This window comes from Balaenoptera acutorostrata, chromosome 5 (assembly GCF_949987535.1).
Source record: "Balaenoptera acutorostrata chromosome 5, mBalAcu1.1, whole genome shotgun sequence".
In the NCBI taxonomy this organism is placed as follows: Eukaryota; Metazoa; Chordata; class Mammalia; order Artiodactyla; family Balaenopteridae; genus Balaenoptera; species Balaenoptera acutorostrata.
The window spans coordinates 24292452-24315731 of record NC_080068.1 but is presented as its reverse complement, the minus strand read 5'-3'; the positions used below and the strand labels follow the sequence as shown (position 1 = coordinate 24315731).

Sequence of the window (23280 nt, the reverse complement as noted above, 5' to 3'; positions counted from 1 at the left end):
AAATGACTTTGTGGGATTTTATTTTAGTTTGCAGTGGCAGAGCAATAATCTTTTTCATTTCCCAAATAAAAAGTTATATCATAGAATTGAATGTACTCTTTAAAACTATACGTGATTCTAGTAAACGCGGTCCCAAGAATATTGCTGCCCTCCAGCCTTCCCTTCCCTAATTCGGTGCTATTTAAAGTGCTGGTTTGCAACCTGTTTGTTTCAACTGCCTTGAGCTAAAGAACAGAAATTGAGATTAAGCATTTAGAAAGCTAGAGCCATTTGTCTGTTGAATTAAATGATGAAAAATTGGAGGCTTGTATTTTCTTTGTCTCTTTTCATATTCTCTAGCTCTATTTTAGTATTTCCTAGGCACGGTATTTTACAGACGTCTCAGTGAGCAACATACTGGAAACTAAAAACAAACTGATTCTTAACCACAGATAGTTTAAGAACTATCCTAATTGACAGAATCAGCAATGTTTTTCCTACACTAGCAGAATTCTCATTAATCCATCTTTCCACAAACAGAAACAAGTTGTGTGTGTGTGTGTGTGTGTGTGTGTGTGTGTGTGTGTAGACGCGCCCCCTGCCCTCTAGTAACTTGTCCTATTTCACGGCAACCGTGATGTGAGATACACCTGGCTGGACTAGGGTCCTGAGAGGCAGCTGTGAAGGTGAGAGGGGAAGAGCTGTGTGTGGCCTTTTTCAACCAATAATCATGGTTTGAACTGTGTTGAGAAACCATTTTTACCTAAATATGCGAGAGGGGTTGGAAAAGAAGCAATACTTATGAAAACAAAAACACTCCCAGACTGTTCTAAGCTGAAAGTAGAATTCCAGTGTTGGGATTGGTCTCTCCCTTTTGGCCAGTTATACCCATGCTTGAGAAAGGCTGTTAGGCTCTTTGAGGTTATGACATTGAGAAAACACATTGCTCAACACATTCTCAAATCTTGGTCTCCTTTCGTTGTCTGATTCTTAGACAAGTTTAATTATTTATGGCCAGTTTGCTAGAACTTGTTATATTGGGTTCTGCGGGGCAGAGATGAATAAGCTCTGAAAATAATTCTTGGTTTCTCCCAATGTCCATCAGGTTGAAAACTTTGTGGCCCATTTTATAAATATTCAGCATGATGTGCGGGACATTATTCCAGGCTTTGGGAATTCCAAGGTAGATAAGGCTGTGCCTGCTTCAAGGAGCTCACAGCCTGGTGGAAAGAAACTAGTTTTTTTTTCAGTAGGAAACAATGTGATAATCGCCTTAGTAATATGAAGTGCAAGGTGGTTGACAGATCACAGACAAGGGGACAGTTAATTGCCAGGAGATTTGGGGGTGCGGGGTTGAGAGGATGGGGAGAGTGTGGGAAGAAAGCAAAACAAATGCCTGCGGCTTCCCTGGTGGTGCAGTGGTTAAGAATCCGCCTGCCAATGCAGGGGACACAGGTTCGAGCCCTGGTCTGGGAAGATCCCACATGCCACGGAGCAGCTAGAGCCCATGCGCCACAACTACTGAACCTGTGCTCTAGAGCCCACGAGCCACAACTACTGAGCCCACGTGCCACAACTACTGAAGCCCGCATGCCTAGAGCCCGTGCTCTGCAACAAGAGAAGCCACCGCAATGAGAAGCCTGTGCACCGCCAGGAAGAGTAGCTCCTGCTCGCCTCAACTAGAGAAAGCCCTCGCCCAGCAACGAAGACCCAACACAGCCAAAAATAATAAATAAATTAATAAATAAATAAAATAAATTTTTTAAAAAGCACAGACTCTTTTTAAAAAAACAAACAAAAAAAATGCCTTGTGACCCTTGACCTGGATATTGAGGGAAATGGACATTTTCCAGAAAGAAAAAAAAAGAGAGGACATTCCAGATCAAGTAAAATAACTTGGGTGAAGGCTTGAAGGCTTTAAAAACAGACAAACAAACAAAAAAGATTTATTCAGAGAAGTGTAAAAATTATGATGTGGCTGGATTTTGTATATATATCCGTTAGCAACTGCTTCTGGATGTTATTGTTTAAGTGCTTTCTGCCTATTATCATGTAGCTCACATAAGTGCTAAGACATACAGGCAGGGCTCCAATGACAAAGAGGCAGCAGCAGGTAGAAGGACAAGGTGGGAGCCTGTGACCTACAGAAACCTTACATGGGAGAGAGGCAGAGAGGCTTGCAAATACTGATCTCAAGGTCTTGCCTTTATATAGAACATATAAAGAAGTAAATCCAAGTGTACTGCCCCTCTGGCTTTAGAAATATCAGTGTGTATTTGCTGAAGTGAATCGAAATCCAGTGTCTATCTGAGTGAAAGCCTCTAAATAGTAAACTGAATTTCTGATCTGGAAGTTTCAGCAAATGTCAGAATATTAGGAAAGGCAAATAACTCAGAATACGGAACTGGAATGGCCAATAAACAGGAAGAGATACCCAAACTCATTAATCGTCAGAAAAATGCAAATTTCAACAACAAATAGGTATTGCTTCTCATCCTTGAGATTGGTGGAAATAAACAAACAAACTGATAATACTAAGTGTTGGGGATATTATGGAGAAACGGATATTCTCTCACTTTCCTGGTACGGGTGTAAATTGGCACAATCACTTTGGAAAGCAGTTTTGTAATGACTAATAAAGTCTCAACACACGCCCTATGACCCAACAATTCCATTCTAAAGAAAGTGCTCACATGTTTGAGGATCATGTACAGAGAATGATTGCAGTGCCTATTATAGCAAAAAAAAAAAAAAAGAAGAAGATAAACCCAAATACCCTTCCTTAGGAAAATGGATAAGTTACAGTATATTTAAACAGCGGACTATTACACAATATTTAAAATGAATGAATCAGATTTGCAAGTATAACCTGGGTAAATTTTACAAACATTGGGTAAAAAAGATTGCAGAACAATATCTACTCTTTATCATTAATGTAAATTTAAAAATATACATCAGTGTTAAATCTATATTCATGTACATACATGGGGGGGGTCAAAGTATAAGGACCTGGATGGGAAGAATGAAAAACTGGAGGGTGGTGAATGGAGAGGGAAATAGAATTGAGGGGAGCACAGGGGGGACCTTTACCGTGTATGTTGTATTTTCTTCTAAAAAAACAGATCAGATCTGAAGCAGATAAGGCCAAGTGTTAAAGTCAGAGTGGTGGGATATGTGTTTTGTAATTTTCAATACTTCTCTGTGGTTTTGAAATATTTCATTAAAAAGTGGTGCTCAGTACATATTAGCTGTGCCGCGTGGCTTGTGGGATCTTAGTTCCCCGACCAGGCATTGAACCCAGGCCACCACAGTGAAAGCACCAAGTCCTAACCACTGGACTGCCAGGGAATTCCCTAGTGGGTACTACTGTAGCTTCCATATCAGGAGACAGCCCACTCCCCAGACCACTCCAGCATGGTCTTTGTAGGGCTCTATCTCTGACTGGCTACAAAGCTGAGGGAGTAGAGGGAGACCAAGTAAGCTTTAGGATCTTGTCCACTTTAACATTAAATTATCCCAAGATCATCAGTAGATGGATTGATCATTGCCATGGGCACATCCCTATGTGTCCCACACTCTTCTGATACATCCCTGCCCCCAGAGGGGTGAGGGGCCGCCCAGGAGTGGAAATGACTCTGTCTGCATCACGTACCCTTTAGCGCCCACAGCTGGTGGGAGGCCTAAATGTACCAATTCTGCAGAGTGTTTTCTGAATCTCCTTGAAAACAGCAGTTTAATGTTACAAGATGCCCCTGAGCTAATGTAATAGGTAGGTGCAGAGAAGAGTTATTGTGAGGACCATAATTTGACTTAGTTATCTCAGGCTATCAAAGATTGTTTAACACCAGAAATAGCTGACTGGAACAGCTGCTAAAACAGTGCTTTGTGTGGGAAATGATGAAAAGTTCAGTATTTTGACAGCCACTTCAGAGGGATGAGTAAGTAATAAGACTTCTAAGAAAATCCTGATTGCTGCTTTTTTTGGGGGTGGTGGTGGCGGGGATTCTCTAGGCTAGATATCAGATTTCCCATCTTCTAGTATTCAGTGTAGACAGAGGGTATAGGAGGAGTATTTTCTCTTTTCCAGTCTCAACTCCTTGTCTCAATAGAGATTAGACAGCACAGTAATAACTTATTATTTAGGTTTTCTAAAAATACCTAACTTGTCCTTTCATCAGACGTGTGTTCAGGGCTCGCTGTGCTCCAAGCAAAGGGCGGGGTCCGGGGGTCCAAAGCAATCAGTCAGACCTTGCCATCTTGGAGCTCCCAGTCTGGAAAGAGGAGAAGAAACGGAACGAGGCAAAATGTACATGTAATTTTAAATAAATGCAGTGGGTATTACAGAAGCAGAACTCAGAGGGAGATCAGGGTTAGAAAGAGGTGGCGTGAGATAATTAGGAGTTTGTCGTTTGAGGTGGTGGGAAGTGGTCGTTGACGGGCAAGCACAACATTCCAGGTGGAGGGAAAATCCTGGTCAGTGCTACAAAGTTAATGGCAGAATGTATTTATTGATTTGACCAACTATGAGTCTCGATTCACGACATTACTTTCTGTTGGGATATCCAGTGCCTTAAGTTTTCAAAGAACTTTTACAAAATGTTTTTAATTGTATATGCACCTAATGTGAGTATCCCAGTATTATATTGTCTATAATTTACTTTCAAATATTTCAGCACGGACCCTGTGGTAAATATGCATGAACATGTTAGTATCCATCTAAATCTTCGTGGACGCACGCTCAGGGTTGGTGAGCTGGCATCTCATCAGAAGCCCTCACTCTGGGGGAATCTCCTTGAAGCCACTCCGTTTTCTTTACCTCTGAGTAAAGAAAGTACTTCTTTACCAGAGGTTTTGTTAATTAGGATAATGGATGGTGGAGATGGATTGTAGCTGGGGACATTTGTGGTGGTCAAGATGTGCAGATAGGTTTGGACCGTTTCAGAGGTCTTCCCTCCCTGGTGTTACAGAATACAGAAGTCTAGTGAGACATGAAAGATGGGGAAACTGAGGCTCGGAGAGGTTGGGTCTGGGAGTTGGCAGAGCCAGAACTAAAGAACTCCAGAACCCGGACTGCCCCTTGTTGGTTGCCCTGCCCAATGAGCTGCGCTCGCCCTTGGAAGAATCTTTATCTACCCTGACACCCCTTTAGAGGCTCATTAAACCACAGAGGCTAATCCTTGACTATGACTCCCTAAACCCGGGCTGAAGTTTGTGTGCCCTAGAAACAACGTATGTGATACTTCCAGTATTTTGATTCAAGAAGAGGGAAGTATTACCAACATTCGGTTGTTATGAGGGATGAATTTGTATTTCACATGTCTTTGTATTTCTAGTTAACACAGAGGGCAATCCAGTTTAGCTAGCACTCTTCTGCTTTTCCTATTAATACACACTACCATCTGCAGATAACTGAAGAGTAATTAGAGGTCTTTGCGGTAAATCCGAGTCACCGTAGAGAAAACAAAAATGCACATGTGCGTGGTATTATATGGAAGACGACTCCTTGGAAAACTCTGCAGACTCTAAATATTTGATTTTTGATGTATTTCATACAGGCCAGAGCAAACAAATGAATTCATTTACCCTGTAGCGAAAGTTTGTTTTTCCTGGTGTATGCAGGTCAGCTAATGGTCGCTGTGGTCTGCCGTGAACCTAAGTGGATTCCTGGCCTTGGATAAAGACCAAAAGGACACCTGTAGTGTTGCCCCATGTTAACCTGCCCTAGGCTTCTTGCTTAACCCCAGGTTCGGGAAGGCAGGTGCTATTACAACCACTTTACAAATGAGGAAATGAAAGCCACGAGAAGTTAAATGGCCTGTCCATGTGGCCCAGACCTGGTCATAACAGAGTCAGAGCCAGGACGGAGCTGTGGCAGAGCAAGGGAGGCTGGGGGCCTTTACCTCCCCCTCCCGGCCTCAGCTACCATCAGTTCCATACCAAAGCCATCCTTAATAACCATGCAATCTAAGTAAAAGTAAAATTAAAGAAAGGAGGGTCTTGGCAGGTTCTAGAGAGGTTGCCTAACCCCTCTTTCCAACCAGCCTCTTGCCCCCAAACCTTATTGTATTCAGTCTTTAAGAACAATCTTGTGGGACTTCCCTAGTGGTCCAGTAGTTGCCTCCGTGCTTCCACTTCAGGGGCGGACATAGGTTGGATCCCTGGTCAGGGAACTAAGATCCCACATGGCGCACGGCGTGGCCAAAACAAAACAAAACAAAACAAAGCAGCAACAACAAAAATCTTGTAATCATCATATCATTTCCATTTTACATCATATCATTTTCCATTTTGTGAACACCAAGACATTGGAAAAAAAATGTCCTAAGATTATTCAACTAGCCACAGTTCCTAACTGGTCTTTCTGAGTCCAAACCCTGCTCTATGCTGGGTTGCATCTGACTTTAGAATAATTACGGGCATTTACTTGATGGAAATCTTTTAGATTCATCCTGCCAAGCAAGGAATCCCGTTTATTTGACTTTGTAGAATTTGTGTGTGTGTATCTGTGTAATTTTAGAATAGTATAGAAAATGTTTGGTGTCTAATTCCAGCTTGGTGCGGATAAAGGAGGCACCCCTTCCTGGAGGGGAGATGTTGGCTGAAAGGTGGTTATAAGAGAATTTGCGCTCCTGGCAAGAGATGGCACTGCCTCTTCTTAAGTGAGCATCGGTACGCTGGACATTTGTATTTCTCACACATAAATTGCTAAGTTCGTTTGTTGAATGTTCCACCTTGCCTCGACTTGGATGATGTGAGTGAGTTTCCCCCAGGACCTGGCAAGATCACTGAGGTTGCCGACCGGAAGAACTCAGCTTCGTACTACCACAGTACCTTTCCTGATCCTCAGCCTAATTACTACATCTTTGCAGAGCTGAGTGTAGACCAGGCTTCAAGCATCTCTGCTTATAACGATTGATGTGACAAATGGCAAAGGACTCTGCCGTTGAGATGGAGAAATGCTTGTTTCACAGCCCTGTTCACTTCTAAATGCAGCCCTAAAATACTGCTTGGCCCTCTCCCCTACTGGTATATAAATGCCTTAGGGACTCTGTCTTATTCAACTTTGTGCCCACAGGGTTTGCCTTGAACATAGTAGGCACTTATTGTTTGCTGAGCTGAACTGTACCTTCTCAATACAAAAGAAAAATGAGGCGCACGAAAATAATACATGGGGCAGCCTGGTACACGGACTCAGATGTACGTCACTGGTACCTGTGGCTTTGTCAAGTTACTCAAATTAAGGATTTGTTTCTAGGATGCTAAAGGGGAGAAAATAATACACATTGGGTGTAATGTAGGTAAAGCAGAGACCCCAGGATATCAGTGCTTAATACCTTATTTTTTTGGTTTGAAACAGGCATTTATTAATACTACCGTGTGCCAGGGACTGAGCTAGGAGATTTGCAGTGGGTGGAACAAGTAACGTAGCTGACTCTTTTAGCTTGTGCAGTGTCTCTTGGAGGTGGGTGGAACAAGTAACGTAGAGTCACCCTCATCACGTCTGAGAGGAAAGTTTTGTCCAGGTGGGATGCGGTGGGAGAGGGCTTGTTGGCAGGTCCCCCGGAAGGGGAGTGTCCACACTGCTGCCTCTGGGGATTTAGAGGAAACCCTTACTCATTTCTCCCTCTTTTCTGCCCTCAGGCCTCCTGGTGGGCACCCTTGATGTCGTGTTGGACTCCAGTGCCCGGGTTGCTCCTTACCGCATCCTGTACCAGACTCCAGATTCTTTGGTCTATTGGACCATCGCCTGTGGTAAGTGCAGTGTTTGGAAATATGGAAAAAAGTTATGATTAACAACTTTCTGTCAGAGGGGAGGAACATTTAATTGTGAGATGCAATCACTTCGTATTTTAGGGTAAGTAACCCTAGCCATTTCGACAGATGAACCCTAAACCTCAGTGCTTAACACAATAAAGGTTTCTTTCTAACTCTGGTGAAGTCTTGTTTGGATCCTGTGGCCATCTCCATCTGTAGTAACACCCGCTAGAACACAAAGGCTCCAAGGTCAACTTACAAGGAAAGTGCGGGAGGTGGAGGCACACCTGTGTTTCACTTGCTTGACCCAGAAGTGCCACCACTTCCACTCACACCCCATTGGCTAGAACTAGTCACATGGCCCCAGCCTGTCTTCAGGGAAGCTGGGAAATGATGGAGTCCTGGGTGGACTAAGTAATACTCACTTATCCCAGTGCAGTCCTTCCTACTGAGTAGGGATTGTTTATTTCTCCTGATGATAACCTGTAATAATGTGCTGGGATGATGGTAAACAGTCATGCTGTTATCGGATCTCTCACAAGAACCGCCAGTCCAAAGTGGCTAAGATTTTTTTAGTTATTTGTTTGCATGTGGCTTTTCAAATAACCGTAGGAAGAACAAGGGCACTGAACACTTACCTTTTTTCTTTTCATTTTTTCGCCTCCACTTGATTTTTTTTTTTAATTAATAGATTTTATTCTTGAGAACAGTTTTAGATTTACAGGAAAGTTGAACAGATAGTTTGGAAAGCAGCCAAATACCCTCCACATACATAGTTTCCCCTATGATGAATACCTTAGGACGGAACATTTGTTCCAATGGATGAACCAATATGGATACATGGTTACTAAATAGAGTCCTTAATTTATTTAGATTTCCTTAGTTTTTACCTGAAATCCTTTTTCTGTTCCAGGATCCCAGTCAGTGCACCATTTTATATTTAGTTGCTGTATCTCTTTAATCTCCTCTTGGCTGTAGAAGTTACTCAGACTTCCCTTGTTTTTGATGACCCTGCCACTTCTGAAGGATAATGGTCAGGTATATTGTAGAATGTCCCTCTGTTGGAATGTGTCTGATGTTTTTCTCATGATTTGGCTGCGGTGATGTATTTTTATGAGGACTATCACAGAGATAAAGTGCTGTTTTCATCAGGTTATGTCAAGCAAGGGCACCTACTGTCCAGATGATTGATGACTAATGATGTTTTTTATCGCCTGACTGGAGTAGTGTTTTTCAGGTTTCTCCACTGTCAAGTTGCTCTTTCCTTCCCCTTCCCATACCGTCCTCCTTGGAAGGAAGTCACCGTGCACAGCCCACACTTACAGAGTGGGGAGTTTTAACTTATTCAATTATTTTTATCACTGTGGACTCATGAATATTTTACTTTGTACTTTGGGTTACAATCCAATACAACTTTATTTTGTTGCTCAAATTATTCCAGCTTTGGCCATTGGGAGCTCTTTCAGTTGACTTTATTCAGTTTTTAAATTGATCTCTGCTTGGTAGGAAGTGTCGTGCTGGGATCTAAAGATATAAAGGTAATTAGATCCGGCCCCTGCTTTGGAGAATACAAGGAAATACTCAGTTCTAGCCCAGTGTGAACAAGTACCATACAGTGCCATTGGCTGGTGGGGCTTCCAGCTAAGGACAGGAATCTTGGCCGGCCTTCTACAAGGGTAGGGGGAGTTATGTGGCTGTGATTTTAGGCTGCTGGAAGGCTCTGGTGCCCTAGCAATGCACCCTCAAGGATTTAGTAGCACTGAAATTCTAACACTGTAGTTGTATCCCTTTAAAGTTATTCTGGTTCAGATGCAAATAGCCCCATGAGAAACAATGAAATGAATCAGCATTTATACACTCCACTGAATGAAGGAATGGCATCTGGAGTGGGCAGGGAGAAAACCACCCAGGAGTGAAGGGGATAAAGGATAAAGGAAGAGAGAGGCTGGGACCCTGAGGAAGACAGACTTATCAGGGTAACCCCATGTAAGATAGAGTTCCAGCCTTCTGTGCGGTTCATTCAACACAAAGGGAAACACCCAATAGCTACTGTAGAAGGGGAGGTGCCCTGTGGAAGTTGGTTGGGAAAATGTCACCTTTAGTTGGCGAACAATGTAGAATGGTGTTAAAATAGACAGGGGAGCCAGCAACTGAAGAAAGAGAAAGGAGATTAGAAATCAGGCAGAACCACCAACGCCCCTGGACTTAATGAGGGTTTGACACTCTCACTCACCTTCCAGCACTTTCATCACTTGTGCCTGGAGGCTTTTGAGAACGTGTGCAGCGTGGAGGTCCTCAGAGCCCTCTGGTCTCCTGGCCTTCCCAGGTCAATGCACGTGTGTATGGGGCTGTGACGAGCTGGTTTCTATCTGTGACTCTTCTTTTTCCACCCCCTCAGCCCATCCTATTTTTCTCCCCTGTTACCTGACATCACTACTCCTCACTTTGTTTCTGGGGCTTTGCCATTCTACTGTCGACTTTAAAAAAGTACGCAACGTGAGTGTTGCGAGTTAAGTTTTATTGGGGGCAAAATGAGGACTATAGCCTAGGAGACAGCATTTCAGATAGCTCTGAGAAACTGCTCCAAAGAGGCAGGGGGGAAGGTCAGTAAAGATGTGATTTTTGTGAAGGGGGAGTACATGCAATCAGCACATATTTTTTTGCAGAAGGTTTCTGCCAGTCTTGTGAAGGTTATTGCTAGTCACAAGGAGCAGACATCGCCATGAAGGATTTGAGTGCTTTTCTAGTTATGAGGAGATGCAAGAATTGGGCTCATAAAATCAGCTCCTGAAAATACCTATCTGAAGACCTGTTCTGCCAGTTTTTCCCAGAGCACAGAGTGCCTACTTTCTGATCTCCACCCTGAACTCCTTTCAGGGGGTGTTGAAAGTCAGCAGCTGCAGTAGCACAGGATTTAATACTTGTAGAGATAGATGGCAAGTGCCAGTGGCAAGTGCCAATTTGTAGTTGGCAGAGGCTCTACAAGAGCCAAGCAGAGGCTCCTATGAAAGCTCCTGTGGGGAAGAGCCCAGAGTTACAAAGCCGAGTTATTCCTGAGTTATTTGCCAAGCCAAGGCTAAGGAACACTGGGCAGTAATTGCTGATGTCATAATTTATACCTCAAAGAGATGTACTTTTGTTTTCCCAGTAAGTGATGCCTATCACAAGTGCATGATCTCATTATAATAAACCCAGAGCGGTTTTAGCTTTTGTATATATATTGATTACACGTAGAGACAGCTCCACAATTTCCTTGTAGAAGACACCACGGAAGTGACAACCATTGTGAAAGTCCCATTCACCCACTAATTGTTCCTTCTTATCAATTTCTCTCTGAAACCCAAGTGCCTGCCTCCCTTTCATGAGAAGATTTTAAGAGCGGAAGCTGCTACCTTAAAAAGGATTCTTTGATAGGCTGACCTTTCGGTTTGTAATTTTAAATGTTGTTTTTTCGTAAACTACAAAGTTGGTATTTGGTGGGACAGTGTGGCAAGGGCTTTTTAATTTGCTCTAGTTTCATGAATCATTACTGTAAGAGAAGCTTCAGCAGAAAATTGGATGTCCAACTCACTGCCCTGTAGAATCCATAGCTTTGCAAAACCTTTGTTTTATGCCATGTACCTTGTGAATCTTTGCTTTGTGTAAGTTGAACTAAGGGCACATGTACCATCAATGTCTTCACCTAGGCCACTTTCTGTAGGAGAACAGTAGTCTTAGTGGTAAATCCCAGTCGTATGTTTGCCTTAGACTTGAGCCACATGAAGCCAGGCAGGACCTAGTTTTGGACCTAGTCTAACTTACTCCCAATATAGTAATCACCCAGCCCTTAACAGTATGAACCATACAGAAAGAAGAGGGGAACAAAAAACAAGAGTTCTTTGGTGAAACATTATTTTCAGATGCTTCTTCTTATTATCTTCTATCATCTGTATCCAGATTGGTTTGAAGAAATTGATTTTTATGTTTCTTTGGCACTGAGACCTTTAAGTGGGAAGGGGAGCCAAATCCCTGCCTAAGTAATGACTCTTTCTTTGCACTGCTACCCAAAATGAAGCCATCAGTCTCTTTGGTGGATATTCCATTGTGCCATCAATTCCAGCCTACGGACTTGCGTTTTCTTCAGTGGTTTGTGCGGTAAAGTATCAGTTTTGCCATTTCTTTTTTAATTTTTAATTTAATTTATTTATTTTTGGCCACGCCACACAGCCTGCGGGATCTTAGTTCCCTGAGCAGGGATCGAACCCAGGGCCCACGGCAATGAAAGCACTGAGTCCTAACCACTGGACTGCCAGGGAATTCCCTGCCATTTCTAAGAACATAAAGGAAGTAGTACCAGAGGAATTGGTCCAGTCTGCTTCGTTGAGCTGGTTATACTCCGACAATTCTGCCTCTCTCCCACCAGTAATTGACTGAGTATTTCACAGCTGTGCTCTCACAAGGGCACTAGACAGCTGCAGGCGTTCCCCCAACAGCTGGTGTTTTGGCATTGGTACCCCAGAGGCAGGAGAGAGCCCAATCCTTTGCACCCCTCGAGCGTCAAGGTACTTAAGTAGACAGCAACGCATTTGGCTCTCCCCATTAGAAGAACTGGAAGGTTTAAACAATAAAAAGGGTTAAACAGCCTCATGAGAATATGGGCACATAGAAATGCAGGTAGTTCCAAGGATATTACTTAAAGGGCTCTGGGACAGAAGAGTTACAGTTGGAAAGATAGAAGGAAATGTTGACAGTTTCCTCTGGATACATCTGACCTTCCAACAGGACTGATAAAGGAAATGGGGTGGAGGGAGCATGCTTGATGGACACCTCACTGATAACACAGCCCTGAATGGTACCTTGATTCCCCTGCCCATTGATTAAGTTCCCTTTTCTTCACCATCTTAGAATCTCATCTGGATAGGCATTCATTTTCAGAATGGAAAGATAGATTAGCCACCACCTTTTCCAACACTCAGATTGTGATAGGGTACCAGGGCAAAGTGAAGTGCCCAAGTTCACATTGCTAGTTACAGCCAGTTAGCGCAGGGCTGAGATCAAGTTCTCAGGCCTCCCCACTCCCAGCCCAGTCCTTTTGAAGCAGCACCATGCTGGCTTTTATGATTAAACATTCTTTTAGTTGGCAGCTGGTAAGACCATGAGTTTAATGAAAGGTTGCTAATTGGTTCTGCTTCTGCTGTTTCTCTACACTAGATAGCGAAATGGTGGGTGATTTACTTGCCTTCCACATGAGATATACCTAATGTAGAGGTTGGTCAATGTTTTTTCATCCTTTCTTGGTCTGTGTACCTCAAGAACTATACTTGTATCCTTGGGAACACAGCAGCATAAAAAAAAAAGAACGTGCTTTTTTTCTTTAAGCAATCATGTTTATTGCAGGAAATTAGAAAATGTAGATAAGCAAAGAAGATAAAATATTATAAAACAATAATACCACATTATAAATCTTCACCTTCCAGACTTTATATATATGTGTGTGTGTCTATACAGATATATGTCTATACACATATATATATGTGTCTGTATATACACATATATGTATAGATTTTCTATGTCAAGAAATACATGTCTATAATGTCAATTTTAACAGGTAGATAATATTTTACTGTGTTTATAATGTAATTTTTCTAACTTATGTGTTATTTTTTGGAAATCTAAGGTTTTATTCCCCTAATGTTAACTGCATTTTGAAAAACCTTAGTGAATATCCTCTGAACAAAATATTTCCACATTACTTTAATTATCACCTTAGGATAAATTTATAGAAGTAGATATGCTGAGTCAAAGAATATGCATGTGTGTGAACCTTTTAGTGTCATTAGCCTGACTGCCCTCCAGAAAGATAGCCATTTACATTCTGTCCATCAGGGTAGGAGAGGACCTTGGCATTTAAGTAAAGTAAACACAATAACGACATCAACCACTAATTCTTACTGCCAAGGTTGGATGAGTCACCTGGGCCTCTCTTTTCTCAAAGTGATTATAAAGCTATGAACATACTGTTATGGCCTGTAAGAGATTATAAGCAGAGTTTTGTAAGAAGCTTACAATAGTTACACAAGGATTGTTCAAGTAAAGGCCTGCTTTACTTCAATCATACCAATGCTTTTCAATCAAAACCTAATAGTGTCAGGGCCAGAGAGATGTGTGCTGAACATATGGTAGTCTGGCAACAGTTCAGCAACTGATTTCTTAGTGCTCTGACATCAGAAGTTAGAAATGTCTTCTGCATCACATTTCAAGAGGAGATCTTTGTGTCCTGCTGCTTATGATGATAATAGCAAAGTAACTGTTTATTTAGTGCTTTGTATGTTCCAGACCTGTGCTAAGGACTTTACGTGTATTGTCTTCCTTAATCTCTAGCACAAACTGCTGTGGTAAGTGTTGTTACCTACGTGCTACAGATGAGGACTCTGGAGTACAGAGAGGTTAAGGAACTTCTCTGTGCTCACAAAGATAGTATGTGGCATGGTAGGATTTGAACCCAGGTGTACTTTTTTGACATCAAAGTCTGTGGTCTGAGCCATTAGGTAATATTGTCTCCCTGATAATCAGACCCCTTATTACTGCAGAGGATCTAACCTCTATGCATACTTACCACACGTCTAAAATATGTCAGGAGGGGCTACTGTGCAACAATTAAGAGTGTAGGTTATGGAGGCAGAAAACTCTGCATTTGATTTCATAGAAACGTGGAAACCTCAGTTTCCTCATCTATAAAAGGAGTGTAATTGGACCTACTTGTAGAATTGCTGTGAGCTTGCATGTCTATAGTGAAAGCATGGCGCTGGGCCTTGGTTAAGCACGAATAAGTAATAGAAAACACATCATTATCACTATTTAACCTGTTTAAAATTTTAGCTTTAGTTGGATGTGGATTTTTAAAACATGAATCTCCCTTTTGTTTCTAAAACTGTTCAAATCACCACATTTGGGGGCGTTGTATCTCTTGCCCTCTCCAAATACAAGTTTGTCCTTTTTCTGGGTGTAGAGAGTACAGTGGTGGCTTTGTAAATCCTACAGGGACAGCAGGTGTCACTCCAGTGTATTGGGTATTGCCCTTGACTTTACTAGGTATTTAAATTTCAAAATTATCATCTTTGGGGCTAAGGTTGTATGTGGCTAAGGCCATAAAATAGATGGTTCCCTTTATTTAAGTAGCTTCAAGTGCTATTCATTTGAGGACTGGATAGCTCTGGGATCCAAGCAGCCTGTTCCAGTATCTGAAAACACTGGATTGGTTGCATTTTAATCTCTGGGAGGTTTAGTGGGTTTGTTTTGCTTTGTTTTGTTTTCTGCTGTGTCACAAGAGGTTATTATTTTTGCTTGTACACACAAATATATACCTACCTGAGTGCATACACACACTCTTGATCGGTAGGAATTTACCATCTTAGATATCCTGGAATTCAGGTTTTTAAGTCAGTGCTGCAGTCCCAGGGCCAAATTGTATTATTATTAATCATGCATCACAAAAAAAATATCCACTGAATAGCTATCAGTGGGGCTGTAAGCCTTTGTTCTTAATCCTCAGAGGCCAGATACAATAGAATCAATTTTGTGGGTCTGTCTTAATGCTTCTTTCTTTTTATTTCAAGTGGACTTCATGTACTTTAAGGTACATCTCAAACCAGATGAGAAATTAGACTAGGCTGACTTAGTATTTTCTTTCCATCATCTTAGATAGTCTTTAAGTTTTGCCCAGGTATACACACAGGCCCTGTGGCTGGTATTCTGAAAACAAAACAAAATGCAACACTGCAAATGATAAAGATTCTCATTTTTCCAAAATTAATTTCTAAATACCCTTAAGCCCGTCAACTGTTGATCTGGTTTTTCCCACAGCAGAAAGCTTTACCCTGGATTTCCTGAAGGCTTCTCATACCCAACACAGCTTTCTTTGTTGTTTCAGCTGATTGCACAGTCGGGTCAGCTTGTTTTTCCTGCTGTATCTCTGTAAACGCAGCCTTTCCAGAAAGTTGACTGCCAAATCCTTCCTTTCTCTTCCGAGCGCCTACCACATTTTGCTCAAACTGTTGGGTAAATAGACCAACCCCCTTTTCAGAGTCGTGGCAAAAGAACTTCCTGTTATCTCACTTTACACAATAACAAAAGGAAAATTCCAGGCTCTTAAATATGGCAGCACTTGCACTTATTTTCTTGAGAAATGAAAGAGCCATTTATAAGGAACATTGAGGATCCCAACATGTTTCTTTTGGAGTTTCGCTGGTTCCTAAAGGGTGGTCCGGCCAAAGTGTCACTTGCTCTTGAACTGTTAGCAGGACGTTTGCTCTGTGATCTCTGAGAGGTACCGTGGACTTTTTGTTTGTTCTGGGATGAGAAGTGGACACCTGCTTTCAGAGAGAATTTTTACTCAATTGACATCTTCAGAATGTGTCTTGTCTGCTGGGGGAGGGAATCCAGCCCTGCCTTTTAGGTATCCTCATGCTTCCCGTCTCCAGAGTCTGGAGCTTTGAACACCTGTCCTCATTTATTTTTTGTGCATTTAGGAAAGTGTTCAGAGAATATGGTGCATTTGCACAGTAAATATAAATGTAAAACGTACATTTACATTTCTCTCCCTGGAAAGTATCTGTTGGGTATAGATCGGAATCCATAGTTAATTCTTGAAACTACCATTGGCTGATGGCATTTGTGTCTTTTTCTTTCCTCAGTTATGGTGCTAATGGTTTCTTATAATGGTATGCAAAGTTCTTCCTTATCTACACCTCAGTCTTCTGTAACTTTGGAGTCTTAGGTCTGGATATAACCAGAAGAAACCTCTGAAACCTCTTTGGTAGCATAGGAGTGGTCCCAAAGCACCCAGCAATCTGAAACAGTTGAAAACTTAAAGATACTGAGCTTTGACATCCCAGCTCCTCTCCTATACATGGGAGCTGTGAGCGGCCGGTGATGACTCCGAAAGGCCAGCCTTTTCATGTGACAGTGACAAGTGTGGGAGAAGCAACAGGAGATGGAGGGTAGCAGAGAAGCAGCACAAGCAGTGGGGGGAGGGGGCAGTGGTGGTAATTACAGACAGAAATATGGGGATTTACATCCCAGGCAATGAGAAGTAGAGAAAAGAGCTGGTCGTCGTGTTAGGTGGTGGCAGGCGGAGATTGTGGAAATGACGGACAGTGGGGCAGGTGAAGAGGAGGAGGTCTTGGGGCAACAGAGAAGGCAATTGAGGGGGGGGAACAATGTGAGTAGTAAACCTGAACTTCGATACAAGTGTGCTGAGATGGCTACTTGAAGACGGGGATCAGCCATATAGACCTTCCTGTAATAACCATGAAGATCGGAGGTATGAGTGAATGTTTGTTGAATGAGTGCATGGACGCATACACCATTTCCACCATGGCTCTGTATGTGTGTGTGTGTGTGTTGGGGGTGATGGGGGGGTGGACCTATATGAATAAGCACAAAAAAACCTGAAGGCAGTGTGTGCCAAGGTGAAGGCACACCTGGTCTGTGCTGGGTCTTGTAGCCGATGGGCTTTTCTGTCCAGGATAACCAAGGAACAGCGAGGGTGACTTGTGGTTAGATCCCACCACCAGTATAGCAGGGACTCCAAGGTCAGGTACCTGATGTGATCACCTGGTAAAGGGCAGCGCATGGTGGGATACTGGTCAACAGCCAGACCGCCCCGGCTGAGCCAAGGGATGCGTGCAAACCAGCCTCTGGAAGGCACATCTGCGATCAACATAGGCAGGGGCGGAGGAGAAGCAAAATCAGAGGCTGGGAATTGTGCCCAGGGGGTCTGCAGAAGTCCTGCAGTCCCGTGGGTGGCCGGAAGTGCCTCTGTCCTGAGGTGTGAACATCTGACTGTTGCCAGTAGGTACAGATGGGACGGCGGATGGAGGGCACGTGGCTGGCATTCACTCTGGACTGGGCCCTGTATGACAGCCAGTCACAGCTGGTGATGGGAGTGACCTGTTTACAGACAAGGAAGGGTGCAATATGCTTTAGAAAATTCTCCGATCCCTATTTAAAATTTTAAAGTCTAAAATGTTTAAAGCTCTCTGGCTGACTCATTCCCTAGCTATTCCAAATGGGCATTGTACTTTGCGTCTGAGCAGTGTTTTCTACTTTCCAAAGTGTATCTATAGACATTATTCCGTGTGATTTTTTTACAACGTTGCTCTGATATGAGTAAGGGGTTGGGTATTTTTATCTGTCTCCATGTTACATGTAAAGAGTTTGAGACAGAGCGAGATGAAGCAAACTGTCTAAAGGCACCCAACTGGCTGGTGGCAGAGAAGGAGGGGGACCCAGGTACCCTGAGTTCTACCTCTTGCCATGACAACGTAGTACTGAGTCATCGATTGCTTTTCCATGTGGTTGACGATGTCCCCGAAAGAGTGAGCCATGGAAAGAGCCTGTGAAGAGCTCCAGACAATCTCTTCTTTCGTGTTTCCGTAGGGTTGCCTCTCCCCTCAGAAATTTGCTCTTCATCCTCTACAGAAGCATTCCATGTAGGCAATTTTTGGTGTTTAGGCTTAAAGTCAAAGAAAACGAACGTGGGTTTGGTTTGGTTCGGTTTGGTTTTTCCTTTCCTCGATCAGCGGATCTGACACCCCTCAAGCCTGCCTCTTATTCTCCAAGAGATTTTCCTTCTCCTCCTCGCAATTCTGAGTATCATTGTGGACACATTTGTACCTTCGACCTTTCCCAGTCAGGAACGACAGTGAGATTCTGAGATATATTGAATTGCTGGTGACGAAGAACAGAGAGAAGCCATTTTTAAGAAATTAATTAAAAGATAACTTGGAAATCTAAGGAGACATCTGAAAGGGTGAATCATTCTTTAATTCTGAATTTATGTATATGATATGGATGATTTCTAACACACTGTTCTTCTGCAGGATCATTAATGATCCCAGAGCAAGAAAAAAAAATTTTTAAAAAGGAAGGCAATTTATTACAGTGTCTTGACAAACACGTTGTGTTGGCATCCCTGTAATGCCCTGCATTTGTGAGCAGAGAGCAGGGTGCCAGGTTATCTATGCTTACGAGGCTGAGGTTCTTTCAGTTTAGAAGTTGCCAGGCGAGGTGACTTATGCTTCTGCTTTCTGATTTGGATGGAGGCTATGAGGATGACCTCATCCCATTACAATTCAGGGCAACTGTGCTGCTGGGAGCCGGGCTGCTATTCCCTAGCGATAGTCCATTTTCACATCTCATTCATAATTGAAGGGAGTGAGGATCATTTTTTGCCCATTATAGGAGGTGGTTACGTCAGCTCTCCAGTGACATACCAGAGCCCTCATACTGTTGCAACTTAACAGCTGTAACCTAGTATCCTACAAGATCTGCGTTACCCTGAAAAGTGCAGGTCCTCGGGGGAGAAAAGGGGATAGGGCTAAATCCAGAAAGTGAACAGGAGAAACGTTGCTGTCTTCTACTCTGCAAGACTGTCCAAAAAGTTTCCGGATTCACGTGATCAGACGTGACCATAACACAGTACTTATTCTTTGGGCTTCTATATCCTTCAACATCTTCTGTGTGTCCCTTCTGAAGGAGAGAAAGCATTTGAAGGCAGAGCTGGTGGGAGCAGTATTCTCCTTTCATGGCACTGCATGTGGAAGAAGTGAGCCTGGTTTTTAAAGTATCTTTTACTGGCTGACATTTATTATTATCATTTTACATTCGTACAGGTGGTTCCAGAAAAGAAATCACCGAACACTGGGAATGGCTTGAGCAGAATCTGCTGCAGACACTTTCCATCTTTGAAAATGAGAACGATATCACCACATTTGTGAGAGGAAAAATACAGGTAGTGGCTTATTAACATGGAATCTTTTTTTTAATTTTTTTTTTTTTTTTTTTTTAATTTATGGCTGTGTTGGGTCTTCATTTCTGTGCGAGGGCTTTCTCTAGTTGTGGCAAGTGGGGGCCACTCTTCATCGCGGTGCGCGGGCCTCTCACTATCGCGGCCTCTCTTGTTGCGGAGCACAGGCTCCAGACGCGCAGGCTCAGTAATTGTGGCTCACGGGCCTAGTCGCTCCGCGGCATGTGGGATCTTCCCAGACCAGGGCTCGAACCCGTGTCCCCTGCATTGGCAGGCAAACTCTCAACCACTGCGCCACCAGGGAAGCCCGGAATCTTTTTTTTTAAAAACCTTTTCACTGGAAAGAATTTCAAACTTACAGAAAAGTTGCAAAAATAAAAATTGTATAAAACACACCTGTAGACCCTTTACCCATATTTGCCTGTTGTTAACAATTTATCCCATTTACTTTATTATTTGTAGGCTCCATTACTCTATTTTAGAGGAATTTCCCCCAGATGCTTCAGTGTATATTTCTAAGAACAGAGCTCTTCTATTAAATAACAACACGGTGTTAACAACAGTTATCGCCTGCAGTAAATTTAATATGAATACTACAATTGTTGGCACATATTCCAATTTTGTTAAATGACCCAATAATGTCATGTATAGCATTTTTTTCCATTCCAGTGCAAGATCCAGTCTAGGAAGCTATTGGATTAGTTTTTTGTCTCCTTCAGTCTGGATCATTCAATTGCCTTTCTTTGTCTTTTATGACATTACTGTTTCTAAGTGTATGGTTCTGTTTTTTTAATAGGACGTTTTTCACTTGGGGTTTTGTCAGATGTCCTTGTATGATTTGCTTCAGATTATGCATTCCTGGATGGGACACTTCGTAAGTGATCCTGTGTCCTTTCCAGAGTGTCTTTTCTGGAGGCACGTGACACCCGTCCACCACCCATTGGTGATATAAACCCATCAAAGTGCTAGCCAGTTTCTCCCCTGTAGGTTACTAATTTTACCCTTGCAATTTTCTGTAGGAAGACACTTTAAGGCTCCACAAATATCCTGCTGTTTATCAACATTTCTCCCTTGCTTTAGCATTCATCAGTGATTTTTTTTGTTGAACCAATCTTTGTTGTGATGGTTTACAAAATGACGATTTTCCAACTCCAGTGTTCCTTCACATTTACTAGTTGGCACTTCCACTCTAAGCAAGAGCCCTCCCTCTATTTACCTTTTTATCTGTTTATTATTGATATGGACTTGTGGCTTCCTGTGTTTTTCAGTAGCTTCTGTTTCATTGCTGGGCTTATTTTGGTACTCACCCTCTCCCAGATTTGGCTAGAGCCCCTATCAATTGCCTCCTTTTCTAAGTAAGATAAAATACTGAAACATTCATTATATTTTTAAAATTTTTTTATTTTTTATTTATTTATTATTTTTGGCTGCATTGGGTCTTCGTTGTTGTGCGCAGGCTTTCTATAGTTGCGGCGAGCAGGGGCTACTCTTTCTTGCGGTGCATGGGCTTCTCATTGCGGTGGCTTCTCTTGTTGCGGAGCATGGGCTCTAGGCATGTGGGCTTCAGTAGTTGTGGCACGTGGGTAGTTGTGGCTCGCGGGCTCTAGAGCACAGGCTCAGTAGTTGTGGCGCACGGGCTTAGTTGCTCCGTGGCATGTGGGATCTTCCCGGACCAGGGCTGACACGTGTGCCCCTGCACTGGCAGGCAGATTCTTAACTACTGCACCACCAGGGAAGCCCTACCCTTTTAATAATCTTTTATTAAATGTCTTTTAGTTGCTAGATACTGGTGGTAAAAACTGTTCGAGGCATTATATTTGTTTTTGAAATGTATATTTAGTGGTCGAGGGACATATAAGCAAAATACTTTCAGCCAACATATAAAGAGAACACAGAGATGAGAATGCTAGTCCTCATTTGGGATTGGGTTAGTTTCACAGAGGATGTTTACACTGAGCCTGGATAGGTTGATTTGGGCAGATCGAGAAAGGGGTTTTATGGCATGAGATGCAGATTGGACTTTTTCCCTCTTACACTGATAGCCTGTGGACATTTTAAAGGTGGGAATGCGTGTAGCCATACAAAATATATCACAGGGTGGAAAGATGCCTGATGGCATGCCAGTTGCAAAGCCATTGTGATAATTCCTGGACTATGTAAAGGGGCTGAAGTTGGCTTCTTATTAGAAGAATAGGCTGGAGACTTGTCTTGGGTTGTGTTTGCTGTTATGATTGTTGTTTACATAGTCTGTTTTTTACTAGAATTGAATGGTGATGGAGATAATGGAAGACTAAAGCCCTCCTTCCCCTCCCTCCCGCCATCACTCCTTAGTACCACAGCTGCTGGCAACTAGGGTGGAAGGTCTGGCAGTGAAAATAAAATTCAGGACATTATATGTATTGAAAAATAAATTTCAATACATCAGGCAGAGAGAATCAAAAGTACTTAATGTGAGGAAGGACAGTCATAGCTGGGAGAAGTATTCATAAGGAGGTGGGAATTAGACCAGACTTTGAGACTAGGTAGGATTAGTGAAACAGACAACAGTCTGATTCTAGATTTTAGGCACTCAGAATGGCAGGACCGCAGACAAGAAGGTGGAAAAGGACAAAAATGACACATTCAGGCCCTGAGTGTGCCTTAGGCTGACTGAGGCAGAAGAAAACAATTGGGACTCTTGTCAGATGTAGTACAGTGAGAGCAAAGGTTGCAGTGTTGGTTGGATCAACAACGTGCATGGTATAGAATTTTAGATTTTATATGGTGATTATAGGGAAACAGTCAGAATTTTGATAATAAGAATTTTGTAGTTTTTTAATAAGTTTTATGAAGATAAATTTATAGGGAACATCCAGCATATACTGGGAGCCTAAGAGCCCAAAGGCAGGAATTCTAGGTATGAGGCAATTGCAGTTTTCTATCCTTGGAATACAGAGGGCTCAGTCATGTCAAGGAGAACCTGAGAAGTTGCCCAAATTCACACAGACATGCAGTGACACCTTTGGGATCGAAACACAAGACTTTCATGCTCATGCTTTTCTAGCTACCTTGTGATCAGAGAAAATGGAGATGAGGTGAGAGGTATTTGGTGATCACAAAGTCAAGGTGGAGTTCCAAGGAGCGTTTTCTGTCAAAGGATATAGGTAGAAGCCATTTTTCAGGGAATTATGAAGGAACTGAGTAACAATGAAACAGCCTCTCAAGCTACTATAATGATTAAATAGTAGATTAAGCCAGTCACATGCCATGCATATATTTTATTTCCTGTGCAACTGACTAAAAGTTGTGTGTCTACTATAATTTTTGCTCCAATATTCACCCCATTTCGGCTCAGATGGTGGCTTGTTCCTTTTATCTATGTTGCCTGATGTTATTCATGGCCCTGAGACAGTGCGTCTGTGGCCAGTGTCAGTTAGTGGCATGTGTTTTGGTCTTTCTTCCTCTCTTTCCATTCATGATGAAATTTCATTGAGTTTTTGTTTTTGTTTTTTTATTTATTTGGCTGTGCTGGGTCTTAGTTGCCGCATGCAGGATCTAGTTCCCTGACCAGGGATCAAACTCGGGCCCCCTGCATTGGGAGCGTGAAGTCTTAACCACTGGGGCACCAGGGAAGTGCCAATGTCATTCTTTTATTTATTTATTTATTTTTAAAATATTTATTTATTTATTGGCTGCATCGGGTCTTAGTTGCTTAGTTGTAGCACACAGGATCTTTCATTGCAGCGTGAGGGCTCCAGAACGCATGGGCTCAGTAGTTG

The 23280-nt window shown here is 42.6% G+C and overlaps 1 protein-coding gene across 4 annotated transcripts in view; it reads left to right on the top strand.

Moving 5' to 3' along the window:
• The window catches only part of TBC1D9 (TBC1 domain family member 9), a 109477-nt gene that overhangs the window by 40964 nt on the left and 45233 nt on the right, over positions 1-23280 (top strand). For 3 of the 4 annotated variants that reach the window (XM_057547065.1, XM_057547063.1, XM_057547066.1), the window contains exons 2-3: positions 7621-7731; positions 19389-19507. In XM_057547065.1, the coding sequence (XP_057403048.1) occupies positions 7621-7731; positions 19389-19507 (230 nt within the window). Of the gene's footprint in view, positions 1-7620; positions 7732-19062; positions 19279-19388; positions 19508-23280 lie in introns of those variants that run through there. The other variant, XM_028168315.2, reaches the window with a different exon arrangement.